Genomic DNA, 13,276 nt, shown 5'->3' with positions numbered 1-13,276 from the left:
CCAAGGCTTACTCTTGAAACCCATAGTAACCAAGGCTAACTCTAGTAACCCATAGTAACCAAGGCTAACTCTAGTAACCCATAAAAACCAAGGCTAACTCTAGTAACCCATAGTAACCAAGGCTTACTCTTGAAACCCATAGTAACCAAGGCTAACTCTAGTAACCCATAGTAACCAAGGCTAACTCTAGTAACCCATAGTAACCAAGGCTAACTCTAGTAACCCATAGTAACCAAGGCTAACTCTAGTAACCCATAAAAACCAAGGCTAACTCTAGTAACCCATAGTAACCAAGGCTTACTCTTGAAACCCATAGTAACCAAGGCTAACTCTAGTAACCCATAGTAACCAAGGCTAACTCTAGTAACCCATAGTAACCAAGGCTAACTCTAGTAACCCATAGTAACCAAGGATAGCTCTAGTAACCCATAGCAACCAAGGCTAACTCTAGGAACACAGTAACCAAGGCTAACTCTAGGAACCCATAGTAACCAATGCTAACTCTAGGAACCCATAGTAACCAAGGCTAACTCTAGTAACCCATAGTAACCAAGGCTAGCTCTAGTAACCCATAGTAACCAAGGCTAACTCTAGTAACCCATAGTAACCAAGGCTAACTCTAGTAACCCATAGTAACCAAGGCTAACTCTAGGAACCCATAGCAACCAAGGCTAACTCTAGGAACCCATAGTAACCAAGGCTAACTCTAGTAACCCATAGTAACCAAGGCTAGCTCTAGTAACCCATAGTAACCAAGGCTAACTCTAGTAACCCATAGTAACCAAGGCTAGTTCTAGTAACCCATAGTAACCAAGGCTAACTCTAGTAACCCATAGTAACCAAGGCTAACTCTAGGAACCCATAGTAACCAAGGCTAACTCTAGGAACCCATAGCAACCAAGGCTAACTCTACGAACCCATAGTAACCAAGGCTAACTCTAGTAACCCATAGTAACCAAGGCTAGCTCTAGTAACCCATAGTAACCAAGGCTAGCTCTAGTAACCCATAGTAACCAAGGCTAACTCTAGTAACCCATAGTAACCAAGGCTAACTCTAGTAACCCATAGTAACCAAGGCTAACTCTAGTAACCCATAAAAACCAAGGCTAACTCTAGTAACCCATAGTAACCAAGGCTTACTCTTGAAACCCATAGTAACCAAGGCTAACTCTAGTAACCCATAGTAACCAAGGCTAACTCTAGTAACCCATAGTAACCAAGGCTAGCTCTAGTAACCCATAGTAACCAAGGCTAACTCTAGTAACCCATAGTAACCAAGGCTAACTCTAGGAACCCATAGTAACCAAGGCTAACTCTAGGAACCCATAGCAACCAAGGCTAACTCTAGGAACCCATAGTAACCAAGGCTAACTCTAGTAACCCATAGTAACCAAGGCTAGCTCTAGTAACCCATAGTAACCAAGGCTAACTCTAGTAACCCATAGTAACCAAGGCTAGTTCTAGTAACCCATAGTAACCAAGGCTAACTCTAGTAACCCATAGTAACCAAGGCTAACTCTAGGAACCCATAGTAACCAAGGCTAACTCTAGGAACCCATAGCAACCAAGGCTAACTCTAGGAACCCATAGTAACCAAGGCTAACTCTAGTAACCCATAGTAACCAAGGCTAGCTCTAGTAACCCATAGTAACCAAGGCTAGCTCTAGTAACCCATAGTAACCAAGGCTAACTCTAGTAACCCATAGTAACCAAGGCTAACTCTAGTAACCCATAGTAACCAAGGCTAACTCTAGTAACCCATAGTAACCAAGGCTAACTCTAGTAACCCATAAAAACCAAGGCTAACTCTAGTAACCCATAGTAACCAAGGCTTACTCTTGAAACCCATAGTAACCAAGGCTAACTCTAGTAACCCATAGTAACCAAGGCTAACTCTAGTAACCCATAGTAACCAAGGCTAACTCTAGTAACCCATAGTAACCAAGGATAGCTCTAGTAACCCATAGCAACCAAGGCTAACTCTAGGAACACAGTAACCAAGGCTAACTCTAGGAACCCATAGTAACCAAGGCTAACTCTAGGAACCCATAGTAACCAATTCTAACTCTAGGAACCCATAGTAACCAAGGCTAACTCTAGTAACCCATAGTAACCAAGGCTAGCTCTAGTAACCCATAGTAACCAAGGCTAACTCTAGTAACCCATAGTAACCAAGGCTAACTCTAGTAACCCATAGTAACCAAGGCTAACTCTAGGAACCCATAGCAACCAAGGCTAACTCTAGGAACCCATAGTAACCAAGGCTAACTCTAGTAACCCATAGTAACCAAGGCTAGCTCTAGTAACCCATAGTAACCAAGGCTAACTCTAGTAACCCATAGTAACCAAGGCTAGTTCTAGTAACCCATAGTAACCAAGGCTAACTCTAGTAACCCATAGTAACCAAGGCTAACTCTAGGAACCCATAGTAACCAAGGCTAACTCTAGGAACCCATAGCAACCAAGGCTAACTCTAGGAACCCATAGTAACCAAGGCTAACTCTAGTAACCCATAGTAACCAAGGCTAGCTCTAGTAACCCATAGTAACCAAGGCTAGCTCTAGTAACCCATAGTAACCAAGGCTAACTCTAGTAACCCATAGTAACCAAGGCTAACTCTAGTAACCCATAGTAACCAAGGCTAACTCTAGTAACCCATAGTAACCAAGGCTAACTCTAGTAACCCATAAAAACCAAGGCTAACTCTAGTAACCCATAGTAACCAAGGCTTACTCTTGAAACCCATAGTAACCAAGGCTAACTCTAGTAACCCATAGTAACCAAGGCTAACTCTAGTAACCCATAGTAACCAAGGCTAACTCTAGTAACCCATAGTAACCAAGGATAGCTCTAGTAACCCATAGCAACCAAGGCTAACTCTAGGAACACAGTAACCAAGGCTAACTCTAGGAACCCATAGTAACCAAGGCTAACTCTAGGAACCCATAGTAACCAATTCTAACTCTAGGAACCCATAGTAACCAAGGCTAACTCTAGTAACCCATAGTAACCAAGGCTAGCTCTAGTAACCCATAGTAACCAAGGCTAACTCTAGTAACCCATAGTAACCAAGGCTAACTCTAGTAACCCATAGTAACCAAGGCTAACTCTAGGAACCCATAGCAACCAAGGCTAACTCTAGGAACCCATAGTAACCAAGGCTAACTCTAGTAACCCATAATAACCAAGGCTAGCTCTAGTAACCCATAGTAACCAAGGCTAACTCTAGTAACCCATAGTAACCAAGGCTAGTTCTAGTAACCCATAGTAACCAAGGCTAACTCTAGTAACCCATAGTAACCAAGGCTAACTCTAGGAACCCATAGTAATCAAGGCTAACTCTAGGAACCCATAGCAACCAAGGCTAACTCTAGGAACCCATAGTAACCAAGGCTAACTCTAGTAACCCATAGTAACCAAGGCTAGCTCTAGTAACCCATAGTAACCAAGGCTAGCTCTAGTAACCCATAGTAACCAAGGCTAACTCTAGTAACCCATAGTAACCAAGGCTAACTCTAGTAACCCATAGTAACCAAGGCTTACTCTTGAAACCCATAGTAACCAAGGCTAACTCTAGTAACCCATAGTAACCAAGGCTAACTCTAGTAACCCATAGTAACCAAGGCTAACTCTAGTAACCCATAGTAACCAAGGATAGCTCTAGTAACCCATAGCAACCAAGGCTAACTCTAGGAACACAGTAACCAAGGCTAACTCTAGGAACCCATAGTAACCAAGGCTAACTCTATGAACCCATAGTAACCAAGGATAACTCTAGGAACCCATATTAACCAAGGCTAACTCTAGGAAACCACAGTAACCAAGGCTAACTCTAGGAACCTATAGCAACCAAGGCTAACTCTAGGAACCCATAGCAACCAAGGCTGTGCAATTCCTGTCCAAATCGCATGCAAATTCCTGCACCGCTCCTGTGTGCACCCAGGCTTGTCATAGCGATTTCAGCCTGGGTTCACACAGGAGCGGTGTGGGAAACCGCATGCAATTCAGACAGGAATCGCACCGCAATTGTGTTCAAATGATATGCGATTCTTTGCAGTGGGATTTGCACCAATTCATTTTTTATGGACGCAAAGTATCGGTTATGGAAACATTTTCACGCATGCAAGTTCTCGTGAAAATTCTCGGTTTTGGCATTGGTGCATCCCTATTGTAAACCCTTCAAAAGTCGCAGCTGAATCTTATATGTGCAACAGTTATGCCACGTCATTGGTCAAAGTCACATCCAAGTCGCACCCATCCAAACGCTAAGACTCCATTCACACTTCTATGACTCCAAAGTCTCCCCACTTTGGAGTGCAACTTGGATGGGACTCGTTGTCCCTCAGCAAAGTCAGGCCCACTGTTGCATGTAAAACATTCAGGTGCGACTTTCATGCAACTTTTGAGGGTTAACATTGAAGTCTGTGGCCTTCAAGTTGCATGAAATTTGGACTAAAGTAGTGCAGGAACCGCATTAAAGTGGCTACTATTTTTAGTTGTGCATATACAGTATCTCACTAAAGTAAGTACACCCCTCACCTTTTTGTAAATATTTTATTCTATCTTTTCATGTTCTTTAGCAAGGCAGTGGTCATCTTGGAGGTGTTTGGGGTCGTTATCATGTTGGAATACTGCCCTGCCCCCCAGTCTCTGAAGGGAGGGGATCATGCTCTGCTTCAGTATGTCACAGTACATGTCGGCATTCATGGTTCCCTCAATGAACTGTAGCTTCCTGGTGACGGCAGCACTCATGCAGCCCCAGACCATGACACTCCCACCACCATGCCTGACTGTAGGCAAGACACACTTGTCTTTGTACTCCTCACCTGGTTGCAGCCACACACGCTTGACACCATCTGAACCAAATAAGTTTATCTTGGTCTCATCAGAGCACAGGAGATGGTTCCAGTAATCCATGTGCTTAGTCTGCTTGTCTTCAGCAAACTGTTTGCAGACTTTCTTGTGCATCATCTTTAGAAGAGGCTTCCTTCTGGGGTGACAGCCATGCAGAACAATTTGATGCAGTGTGCGGCGTATGGTCTGAGCACTGACAGGCTGACCCCCCCCACCCCTTCAACCTCTGCAGCAATGCTGGCAGCACTCATACTTCTATTTCCCAAAGACAACCTCTGGATATGACGCTGAGCACGTGCACTCAACTACTTTGGTCGACCATGGTGAGGCCTGTTCTGAGTGGAACCTGTCCTGGTAAACCGCTGTATGGTCTTGGCCACCGTGCTGCAGCTCAGTTTCAGGGTCTTGGCAATCTTCTTATAGCCTAGGCCATCTTTATATAGAGCAACAATTCATTTTTTCACATCCTCAGAGAGTTCTTTGCCATGAGGTGCCATGTTGAACTTCCAGTGACCAGTATGAGAGAGTGAGAGCGATAACACCAAATTTAACACACCTGCTCCCCATTCATACCTGAGACCTTGTAACACTAACGAGTCACATGACACCGGGGAGGGATAATGGCTAATTGGGCCCAATGTGGACATTGTCACTTAGGGGTGTACTCACTTTTGTTGCCAGCGGTTTAGACATTAATGGCTGTGTGTTGAGTTATTTTGAGGGGACAGTAAATTTACACTGTTATACAAGCTGTACACTCACTACTTTACATTGTAGCAAAGTGTCATTTCTTCAGTGTTGTCACATGAAAAGATAGAATAAAATATTTACAAAAATCTGAGGGTGTACTTACTTTTGTGAGATACTGTATGAATGGTTATCATTATAAAACACTGGGTACGAGTTGTCATGCGACTTTGATGTCTAAAGCCGTATGAAAAGTCGCACAAGCGTGGCCAAACATGATTTGGATGAAGAAAAAAAAACAAACACACCATTTTCTTTTCTTTTACTTTTTTTTTTATTTACACGTTCGTCCCCGCCCCCCCTCTAGTCCGTGTGCGTCTGATAGTGCAGCATCAGCAAAGCCTTCTGAGCGAAGCGTTTCCCGCACACGGAGCAGCAGTATGGCTTCTCAACGGCGTGGACCTTCTGGTGTTTGAGGAGATCGGGCCTACAGGTGAACCTCTGGCTGCAGTCCGGACAGGAGAAGGGCCGGGAGCCGCCGTGCGTCCTCTGGTGCTTCATGCGGTCGGAATTGGTGGAGAAGGGCTTGCCGCATTCGGAGCAGGGGTAGGGCTTCTCTCCCGTGTGGATCCGGCGGTGGACGATGAGGCTGGCGCTGCAGTTGAAGCTCTTGCCGCAGAAGTTGCAAGAGTAAGGCCTCTCCCCGGTGTGGATGCGCCGGTGAACCGTCAGGTGGGCGTTGCGGTTGAAGCGTTTACCGCAATCCGGGCAGGAGAAAGGCCGCTCCCCCGTGTGGACCCTCTGGTGGAGGGTCAGGTGGGCGCTGCAGCTGAAGCATTTGCCGCATTCGCTGCATGGGTAGACCTGCATCCCTTTGTGTAGTCTGTGGTGGACAGAGAGAAGGGAGCTGGTGGGGAAAGTTTCTCCACACTGGGAGCACAGAAACGAGCGCATGCCCTTGTGGGCGGCTTGGTGGCGGAGGAGCTCTGGGCCGCTACCGAAATTTTTCTGGCAAAAGAAGCAGTAGTGTGGCCTGGCCCTGATGTATGCCTGGCGGCCCGGAGCGTACTGGGTATCCGCGGAAATGGTATTCATTGAGCTTCTTGCTCTGGAGAGTGGTTCCTCTTTAATTCTCGGGGGCGCAATGTACTGAGAAAGGTCCAGGGGTGTGTAGATGCTTGGGTGTGAGGTACTTATCTGCTCCCATGAGATGGGCTCCTCTTTAATATGGAGATGGCCGTATTCCGAAGGTGTATACATTTCCGCATGAGATAGATCTTCTTCTAAGAGGGGCTCCTCCTTAATATGAGTAACTGTGTACTGTTCCTGTAATGTCAGCGTGGAGATGTCCAGGCGTTGTAGATGTTCCTCAGGTTCCTCCTCAACGTAATGTTCCTCAGGTTCCTCCTCAACGTGATGTTCCTCAGGTTCCGCCTCAACGTGATGTTCCTCAGGTTCCTCCTCAACGTGATGTTCCTCAGGTTCCTCCTCAACGTGAGCTAGAAACTCTACTGGAGCACCTTCAGATAAATCTGTTAACAGTAAAACATTATGGTCAGGTCTTTAGAATGCAAGTCTACCCTTTACTAAAAGACCCAGAGCCTCTTACCTGGAGATGTGGTGGTCTGGTGGTCCTCCATCATGACGTCCTTGTAGCGATCCTTGTGTCCTTCTAAATACTCCCACTCCTCCATGGAGAAATAGACAGTGACATCCTGACACCTTATAGGAACCTAAAACACACACAATGATACAGTCACCATCCAGACACATCCCTTGTCTGTTACTGGACAATATCCGAGAACTAGGGATGCACCGATCCGGATCGGATATCGGCCCCGATACGGGCAAAGTAGCTGGATCGGGGGATCGGTAAAATTAACAGATCCACGGGCCGATCCGGTTTTGCTCTTTATAGCTTGTGAGGGAGCAGAGAACAGCTGTCGAAGAAGAAAAAAAGAGCCTCCTGCAAATGCCTATCAACTCTCCCAGTTAAAGCGGAGTTCCGGGCAGAAAATCATGCCTTTATATTTTATGGCATCCGCTTCCTTATCCTTCCATGAGCAAGAATTGGATATTCCCGGCATTTTTTTTTTTACTTACCTTTACAGAGGATAATATACTCACCTTGACATCCACTTCCTCCTTCCTCGGCCGCGCGGCCCGCGTCGTCACTTCCTGTCCCGCAATGCGTCCTGGGAGCTCTTACTCGTCGCTCCCAGGATGCAATGGGCAATGACGTAGGCGGCCGGCCGCTCCTCTCATCGCGTTATTTCCAAACAGGAAATGACGCAATGTTAGGCGGAGCTGCCGTCCCTATGGAAACCCAGTACTATGTGGATCGTATAGTACTGGGCATGCGCGAGATTTCGCGCTGGATTCACCGGCCACCTCCCACCAGAAGCAGGAAGCAGGGCAGATATTTCCCCACTAAGGACTCGTGTAACCCGGACAAAGATGGCGGCGCTCTGCAACAATTACCGTATTTTCCGGCGTATAAGACGACTGGGCGTATAAGATGACCCCCCTATTACATGATCTACCTGTAATACTTATACTTAGGTTACCTTGGAGATATTATAATCGGCGTATAAGACGACCTCCCATTTTTAGGGTTTTTTTTAGAAGTTCAAAAGTAGTCTTATACGCCAGAAAATACAGTATATAAAGTAAGATTTTAGGATTGCCTAACTGTTATTTAACGGTATAAACCAGGATTAGCTGATATATAAAGGTCGGTGGGTCACTGTTGTGGCCGGGACTCCGCTTTAAGTAAACAATGATTACAATGTATCTTTTCGTTCCGTCTGCCGGAGGAGGGAAGTTTAACCTCTTAAAGACTAAACCCATGACATTCTAGATTTTGAATGCACAATTGTTATAAGGTATCTGCTGATACCGATCCGGAAGTATTATTTCGTTATAAGCTCACAAAACAGTACTTCCGGATCGGACTCGGGATCGGCGATTTCACAAAGCAAAAGATCGGGATCGGGACCGAAAAAGTCGGATCGGTGCATCCCTACCGAGAACTCCCAGCGCCTCTCACCTCTCCTGTCAGCAGCTTGATGATCTTCTTGGTGACTTCTAGAATCTTCTTGTCATTGTTTCTCTGGGGTGTCAGGGAATGAGGTAGAGGCAACGTGATGGTCATATGATTATCAGACTTCCCAGATGGGCTCTAAAATGAGAAACAAAAGAGACACGAGTGATGTCATGTGACCTCCAAGAATCCTCACCTCTCTGGTCAGGACTGTGTTTTATTAATAGCGATAAGAGTGATGTCATGTGACCTCCCAGAATTCTTCTCACCTCTCCGGTCAGCAGGTAGATGATCTCCAAGGTGAGGTTTAATATCCTCTCGGTCATCTCACTCCTCTTTTCCTCCATCTTCAGATTACGAGGCCCACTGTAACACCTTCGGATTTAGAAAATGGGTAGGAGACTAATTAATTCCCAAAAATTCAGACCACTTAGCTGACAATAAAATACACAAAAATCTCATTCTAGTTTATGTAAGTTATATACGCCTGGGGGGTTCTATATAAAAGTTCAGTCTCTGTTTGGCGATATCTCCTTATATCGAAGATTGGCAGATAACTAGGAGGGGCCTATTGAATGCAGAAAAATAATATCAACTTGGATTTGGCTCTGGACTCCTAACTCAAAGCCACCTCCAGTGTACGCTTTGCTTATGGGCTCTGATCTCCTCAACCATGGCCATCCTTAGTGAAGGCTACGCTTACAAGCTCTGGTCTCCTCAACCATGACCACCTCTAGTGTACGCTTTGCTTACAAGCTCTGATCTCTGCACCCATGGCCACCTCTAATGAACATTTTGCTTACAAGCTCTGATCTCATCAACAATGAACATCTCTAGTGTACACTTTGCTTACAAACTCTTGTCTTCTCGCCCAAGGCCACCTACAGTGTATGCTTTGCTTACAAGCTCTGGTCTCCTCATCAAAGGCCACCTGTAGTCTACGCTTTGCTTACTGGCTTTGATCTCCTCAACCATGGCTACTTCTAGTGTACACTTTGCTTACAAGCTCTGGTCTCACCCAAGGCCCCCTCTAGTGTAGGCTTTTCTTACAAGCTACGGTCTCCTCACCCATGGCCACCTGTATTGAATGCTTTGCTTACAAGCTCTGGTCTCCTCTCCCTAGGCTAGCTCTAGTGTATGCTTTGCTTAGAAGCGCTGGTCTCCTCAACCATGACCACCTCTAGTGTACACTTTGCTTACAGGCTTTGGTCTCCTCACTCATGGACACTCCTAGTATAAGCTTTGCTTACAGGAAGACATGGTCCATTATGTGCTGTGCATATCTTTCAATAAGCTATCTAATCTTAGTCTCCATCTACCTGCAAACCAAGCATGTAGCAGGAGAGGGCAGCGGTACAGAGCCTGGAGCAGCTTCCAGATTTCTAAGGACAAGGACGCAGCAGGTGGCCACTTCTAAACGGGTGGTTCTTCTGCATGAGGACAAGATGTCCATAACAGAGCCACCCACCTGCACTGCCTACCAGCCAATGCACTCTTTGGCATTGGTTGGGTGCTCCAAGGTCATATTGAGTAGGTTGATATTCCTAGGTAGCCATGATCCATGAAGCTGTCCAACCCTCATTGGACCATCTTCATGAACCATTCCTCTCATGAAGCTGTCCAACCCTCATTGGACCATCTTCATGAACCATTCCTCTAATGAAGCTGTCCAACCCTGATTGGACCATCTTCATGAACCATTCCTCTCATGAAGCTGTCCAACCCTCATTGGACCATCTTCATGAACCATTCCTCTAATGAAGCTGTCCAACCCTCATTGGACCATCTTCATGAACCATTCCTCTAATGAAGCTGTCCAACCCTCATTGGACCATCTTCATGAACCATTCCTCTCATGAAGCTGTCCCATGCGCTCTTTGGCATTGGTTGGGTGCTCCAAGGTCGTATTGAGTAGGTTGATATTCCTAGGTAGCCATGATCCATGAAGCTGTCCAACCCTCATTGGACCATCTTCATGAACCATTCCTCTCATGAAGCTCTCCAACCCTCATTGGACCATATTCATGAACCATTCCTCTAATTAAGCTGTCCAACACTCATTGGACCATCGTCATGAACCATTCCTCTCATGAAGCTGTCCAACCCTCATTGGACCATCTTCATGAACCATTCCTCTCATGAAGCTCTCCAACCCTCTCATTGGACCATCTTCATGAACCATTCCTCTCATGAAGCTGTCCAACCCTCATTGGACAATCTTCATGAACCATTCCTCTCATGAAGCTGTCCAACCCTCATTGGACCATCTTCATGAACCATTCCTCTCATGCCTTCCCACCATTTTTTTCATGCTCAGGTAGACATCTCCAGACGGTGTATCCACAATCAGCCATCTCAGAAAGTTAGGCCAAAATTGTTGTTGTTGATGGGCAACCATTACTGATCAGGTTTAACCACCTACAAGTTCACCGCGGCCCAGTCACGTCAACCTCTGGCCAATATTTTCTGATGCCTCGACTCGATGATGGTGGTTCTTCTGCATGAGGACAAGATGGCCATAACAGAGCCACCCACCTGCACTGCCTACCAGCCCATGCGCTCTTTGGCATTGGTTTGGTGCTCCAAGGTCATATGGTAGTCATATGATAGGAGTAGGTTGATATTCCTAGGTAGCCATGATCCATGAAGCTGTCCAACCCTCATTGGACCATCTTCATGAACCATTCCTCTCATGAAGCTGTCCAACCCTCATTGGACTATCTTCATGAACCATTCCTCTCATGAAGCTGTCCAATCCTCATTGGACCATCTTCATGAACCATTCCTCTCATGCCTTCCCACCATTTTTTTCATGCTCAGGTAGACATCTCCAGACGGTGTATCCACAATCAGCCATCTCGGAAAATTAGGCCAAATTGTTGTTGTTGATGGGCAACCATTACTGATCAGGTTTAACCATCTACAAGTTCACCGTGTCCGAGTCACGTCAACCTCTGGCCAATATTTTCCGATGCCTCGACTCGATGATTTATAGTGATCGTATATGTCCGTATTGTGAATGAACTCTCTTTGGTCATCAACTTTTTACTATGTCTAATTGTTATATAAAAAGTTATCAAATTAGGATGGCGGTGTGGCAAGGACCGAACGCCCAACCGTAATCGACAGGTGGGAAACTATTGTCATCACCGGCCAGGTATTATGCATGACCAAGAACCCAAAAACACTTTTCACCCCTTATTTCTTATCTACGGCGGTGGCCAATGAACATAAACCTTTCTACGTCTCTTAGGTACTTGAAGGAAAACTCCCAAAAAACCCAACAAAACGTGTCCTCACCTTCTCGGGAGGGATATCAACGTAGCAGGAGAAAAGGTCTCTAAATCCAAGTTTATCTCACCACTTCCTGCTTCTGTGTTCCAAGCCTCACTCCCATCCCATGACACCTGAAACAGGGGAGGAGGCGGGGTTACTCTTAAAGGGGAAGACCCTCACTTCCTTTACCCATGATGCAATGCTAGCATCTTCCTCTGGCTATGTCTGTCCGTGTGAGTACAGAACTCATTGCTGGTTGTTAAACTGGTGGAGCGTGACTACGTATTCTCCTGTGAGTAGACTGATACGACCATACATAGTGCATGCGTGGAGCACGGCTACTACAATCTCACCAAATATTGGCAATTAAATGGCAATAATACAAATATTGGTGTGCTGATCACATTTTACACCCCACGAGTTCCACCGCGCCGTGCGCTAATGTAGGCGATCCACGGTGAATAAGTCCTTTTTTTTTTTTATATGATCTAATATTATAATAAAAACAAAAAATAAAATAACAACAGGATATCATTTGCCGTTACATGATTTATAATGATTACAATAGTTTAGTCTATTTTTATTTTTTTATATTATTTTATTTACAAAATATATTTTTGTATAATAACATATATATTTAAAATGATGTACTGCATATCAAAGCAAATAATATTCGATTCTATTGGTATTATGACTATTATTTATAATTATTTTTTAAATATTATTTAAACATTTTTACTGTTTTTAAGAATTTAATTATTATTTAATAATATAATTTATAAATAATATAATCTCCTACAACCGTGCTATCCAACAAATCAGAAATGTTTGCAATAATATACGATTCTATTGTTATTATGACCATTATTTATTATTATCATTTTTTTTAAATATTATTTAATAATATTTATTGTTTTAATCATTTAAGTATTATTTAATGATACAATTTATAAATAATATAGTAAATCTCAGACAACCATGCTATCCAACAAATCCGAAATGTTTGTAATAATATACGATTCTTTTGTTGTTATGACTATTATTTATTATCATTTTTTTTATATTATTTAATAAAATGTATTGTTTTTAATAATTTAATTATTATTTAATAATATTTATAAATAATATAATCTCCTACAACCGTGCTATTCAACAAATCAGAAATGTTTTCGATAATATACGATTCTATTGTTGTTATGACCATTATTTTTTTATATTATGTATTCATATTTATTATTAGTAATAATTTAATTTATTATTAATATTTATAAATAATATAATAAATCTCCTACAACTGTGCTATCCAACAAATCGGAAATGTTTTCAATAATATACAATTCTTTTGTTATTATGACCATTTATTTATCACTATAATTGTTTTATATTATTTAATAATATTTATTTGTTTTATAAATT

General features: G+C 43.8%; 1 protein-coding gene across 1 annotated transcript; it reads right to left on the bottom strand.

The window, feature by feature from the left end:
* Window positions 1-5,902: 5,902 nt before the first annotated feature.
* Window positions 5,903-12,003, bottom strand: LOC309562716 (uncharacterized protein). Its single transcript, XM_082267004.1, has 5 exons — window positions 11,885-12,003; window positions 8,854-8,959; window positions 8,591-8,722; window positions 7,151-7,274; window positions 5,903-7,073 (listed from the first exon to the last, which is right to left on the bottom strand). Exons 2-5 carry the CDS (start codon window positions 8,929-8,931, stop codon window positions 5,905-5,907), a joined length of 1,503 nt encoding a protein of 500 aa, XP_082123130.1. The 5' UTR covers window positions 8,932-8,959; window positions 11,885-12,003; the 3' UTR covers window positions 5,903-5,904.
* Between the last annotated feature and the right edge of the window lie 1,273 nt (window positions 12,004-13,276).

This window comes from Pelophylax lessonae (genome assembly GCF_965119305.1).
Source record: "Pelophylax lessonae genome assembly, chromosome: 9".
NCBI lineage: Eukaryota > Metazoa > Chordata > Amphibia > Anura > Ranidae > Pelophylax > Pelophylax lessonae.
This window is presented reverse-complemented; position numbering and strand designations above follow the sequence as displayed.

Coding starts and splice junctions, on each gene's coding strand:
- LOC309562716 (XM_082267004.1), bottom strand. CDS start 8,931: ATGGAGGAAAAGAGGAGTGAGATGACCGAGAGGATATTAAACCTCACC. Junction 8,723..8,853: donor TCTACCTGCTGACCGGAGAG/GTGAGAAGAATT, acceptor TTCTCATTTTAG/AGCCCATCTGGGAAGTCTGA. Junction 7,074..7,150: donor CCAGACCACCACATCTCCAG/GTAAGAGGCTCT, acceptor TACTGTTAACAG/ATTTATCTGAAGGTGCTCCA.